The sequence below is a fragment of the Priapulus caudatus genome, unplaced genomic scaffold (assembly GCF_000485595.1).
Source record: "Priapulus caudatus unplaced genomic scaffold, Priapulus_caudatus-5.0.1 Scaffold812, whole genome shotgun sequence".
NCBI classification, from domain to species: domain Eukaryota; kingdom Metazoa; phylum Priapulida; class Priapulimorpha; order Priapulimorphida; family Priapulidae; genus Priapulus; species Priapulus caudatus.
Window position 1 is genome coordinate 91,024 of NW_014577873.1, and position 3,814 is coordinate 94,837.

The window sequence follows — 3,814 nt, forward strand, 5'->3', positions numbered from 1 at the left end:
AGAGAGAGAGAGAGAGAGAGAGAGAGAGAGAGAGAGAGAGAGAGAGAGAGAGATATCCTAATGTACACATGCTCGTGAGAGTCGCTTACCCAATTACGTAGGCAGTAATTTTCACGCAAATTCTTAAATAGTGTTATCGGATATATCTGTCTGCACCCGCGTTAACATGATCTGTCAGAAAATGGTCAATAAGTAGTATTGATCTAACGACTCAGCGTAATTAGTGCACGCACGATCCACGAGTCTCGTGCGCGATGAGATACATGCAGGTTGCTGGATGAAGGCAGGTACAGCGTTGTATAGATGCACGGAGCCATTACTGAAATAATGAGCATGACCGCGAGGAGGAAATATTCATATTGCTCACGATAACACGTGAATATGTTTATCTACCCGACTACCTGCCTGCCTGCCTGCCTATGTGCCTGCCTGCCTGCCTACCTGCTTACCTACCTGCTTATCTGTCTGTCTGTCTGTCTGACCACCCAACCATCCATCCATCCATCCATCTATCCATCCATCCATCCATCTATTCATCCATCCATCCATCTATTCATGCACCCAACCAAGTAAAAGAATGAGGTTTGGTGGGCGATGCTATCGGTATAGGCTAGGTAAGGTTGTTGAGTTGCGAGGGCCGTGGTGGTAACCAATTAAACACACGATTAAGGGCGAAGATGCTGGTGTGGGTTACATACGATGGTTAGTGGGTGTAGACGTTGGAGGTGTAAATAATAATCTGGCAGGTAGAACAAAGACGTTTTCAGTCGATGGCGACGCATGTCCAAACATTTGGACCACACATACAGAAGCCTACGGACGATGGAAACCTAACTTGACGGCTAAGTGCCACGAAATCCGTAGAAATGAAAAGAGCGCTGAAAGCTTTGCGTTATGGCCTTTCCGTGTTCATTCTTGCTCTTTCTCAGGCACGATGATTCACACATTTAACATAGAAAACGTGCGTATTTGGACGAATTGTGCACGAAAGTAATCCAATCACAGTTTTTTTTTATTAGACGAGCGCAATTAAATTTCAGTCAATGGAGTTCACGAGTCGGTAACACGCCAGGTGTCGCGCTTGTCCCGTACGTGTGTGGTAATTCTCATCCGGTTTACACATTAGTAAACTTCGTAGAAGGAGAATAGTAAAAATGTGCAGATAAAGGATTAGACAACGAGGGGCAGAAGGTAACAGGCAAGAGGGTGGGACCAGAGTGCACGTCTCGGTCTAGTGCTCATCTTTCTGCCACTATTTTTCACTTTCTTCTAACGTTCCCCGACAGTCAGTTTCTCGCATTTCATCCACCAGCTATATGCGCCCCAATTCACTCCTTCTTACACCCTTCCATGTAAACACACAAACCTCACTCCTCTTCCTTCTTATTCCATAATGCTCATCGATTCTTTCAAATACTTTAACTAGCCATCTCTATTTACTTTATTACTACTAGTGGATCTAACTGAGTCTCCTTTCGCGTGTTGGCTGCGTCGTTGTCTCGTTGCTCTATTTTTATAGCTTACTAATTGCCTTGAATATTTTTTATATATAACTGTACATATACTAGCAGACAAACAACAATCAAACAGCACAAACGAAAAACACAGTAATAATAAACAAATACAATCTAATACAGTGTTTCTAATTCTACATGAACCCCCTAATTATTCGTTGGTTACGTTACGCGCGTCAGTATCTGCCCCTAGTAACGATACGTCTAGCACATCTAAGTAAGGTAATTAATAATCTATGATAGTATTACCATTATCTTAGTGACAATAATATCAGGCTGAACGGAAACAACCCTAGCGCTGCAGATTAAATGCGTAATAAACTAGCGGAGATGCGATTGATTTTCTATAAATAATCGCATGATTCACAGCGATGGCCGGAGTTTTTCATTACATCACGCACTATTTTTTATGGCAATAGGTAAGTCGTAGTAGCAGTACCGGCAGCAGCCGTAGGTTGTGGATAGCAGCCGTAGCCGTAGTAGTAACAGTAACATTATTATTATTATTATTATTATTAGTAGTAGTAGTAGTAGTAGTAGTAGTAGTAGTAGTAGCAGCAGCAGCAGCAGCAGCAGCAGCAGCAGTAGCAGTAGCAGCAGCAGCAGCAGCAGCAGCAGTAGCAGCAGTAGTAGCAGCAGCAGCAGCAGCAGCAGCAGCAGCAGCAGCAATAGCAGCAGCAGCAGCAGCAGCAGCAGCAGCAGCAGCAGCAGCAGTAGCAGTAGTAGTAGTAGCAGCAGCAGCAGTAGCAGCAGTAGTAGCTCCCGAGTTGAGGAAATGAAAACCACAAATATGCTCGTACAAAGTGCCGATACCAGCAGCATCGAGGGGCACGTGATATACAACAACTCTAACGTTACAGTAAAACCCCACCAATCATTTCTGTCCATATCTACAGTTACCTGCTTCAGATTTTGACATGCTCTCCCTTGGCTTTTCTGGGACGCTCACGGCAACAGAGCGCCCACATCCCATCCTGGGAGATGACTTAGACACCTTGGTCCCAATTGTGATTGGCTGTTTATTTCACCCAGGCACGTGTATTTTCGTAAATTTGGGATACCTGAGAGGAATTGAAAACAGCATGTTAATGGAAGCCGATGTGTATTGGATTATTTCCAAAGGGATTGTGAAACCTGTCATATTAGAATCTATAATAGACTACTCTAAACATACAAATCAGGCAATTTATTCGAGAAAGATACGCGCTATTATAAAAGCCGAGTGTTGTTTCCAACCCTTTGAAGTGAAAGCTAATAACTGTAGGTAACATTTACTGCAAATGACAGTAAATAACCACCTAAATCAAGATATCAGCTTTTCCATCCACAAAATCTAGGCAACAATCGCCGCGTATACATTCCAATTCAGCCATGTATAAGGTTTTGCCAGCGAGTACAATTGTTAGGTTCATATTTATGTTTATATTCATGTTGGTATTATTGACACGAAATTCCAAATATGTCATAAGCTAATTAAGTGGAGGAAATGAAGACAAGTTGGGTAAACCAGGCTACCTTTCGGTCAACGAAGAATTCCTCGCCGTAAATCAATCTGATTGTATTAAATAGATTCTGCGCATACCGCACGAGAGTAGTCAAAAATAGGCTATCGACATGTTAGATGCTTCTGAATCTACCATAAAATACAGCGAATGAACCACTTATATTATAAGGAATCATATACACACATGTGCCTGGTATTAAATATAAATTTATAAGAGTGTTGCAGCTTTATTCGTTTTTTTCTCAGTTCTCTTACGTAACCACGCTTACAGCTGAGCCTGTTTCTAGCATATTATTAAAATTTATTATAATTAAATCCCTATAAATGCATATATGCGAACCCCTCACGCCACGGGTGAAAACATATCAGCGCAACTCCATACAGATGCACACGCGAATTTCCTACACATACCAAGGTTTGGTCAGCATACCAATCTCTCACAGAACAAGTGAGCATACCAGCTTCCACTACGCATTAGGTGAGTGCGCCAGTATATCGGGCAACCGGTGAGTTTACCAGCATTCAACACTACAAATGTGCTGACTAGTATCACGCAATACATGTGTGGTTGCCAGTATCCCACACTACAGGTGGCCCTGCCAACCTCCCTTACACCACATGACAGCTAAGCAAACGTCCCCCACACTACAGGTTACCATGCCAACCTCCCCTACACTACAAGTAGATATGCCAACCTCCCCTACACTACAAGTTGCCATGCCAACCTCACCTACACTACAAGTAGATATGCCAACCTCCCCTACACTACAAGTTGCCATGCCAACCTCACCTACAC

The 3,814-nt window shown here is 43.0% G+C and overlaps 1 protein-coding gene across 1 annotated transcript in view; it reads right to left on the reverse strand.

The window, feature by feature from the left end:
• The window catches only part of LOC106813705 (serine/threonine-protein phosphatase with EF-hands 2-like), a 22,389-nt gene that overhangs the window by 15,143 nt on the left and 3,432 nt on the right, over positions 1 to 3,814 (reverse strand). Inside the window, exon 2 of the mRNA XM_014817913.1 lies at positions 2,415 to 2,575. Within this exon, the coding sequence (XP_014673399.1) occupies positions 2,415 to 2,487 (73 nt within the window). The 5' untranslated portion in view covers positions 2,488 to 2,575. The remainder of the gene's footprint in view (positions 1 to 2,414; positions 2,576 to 3,814) is intronic.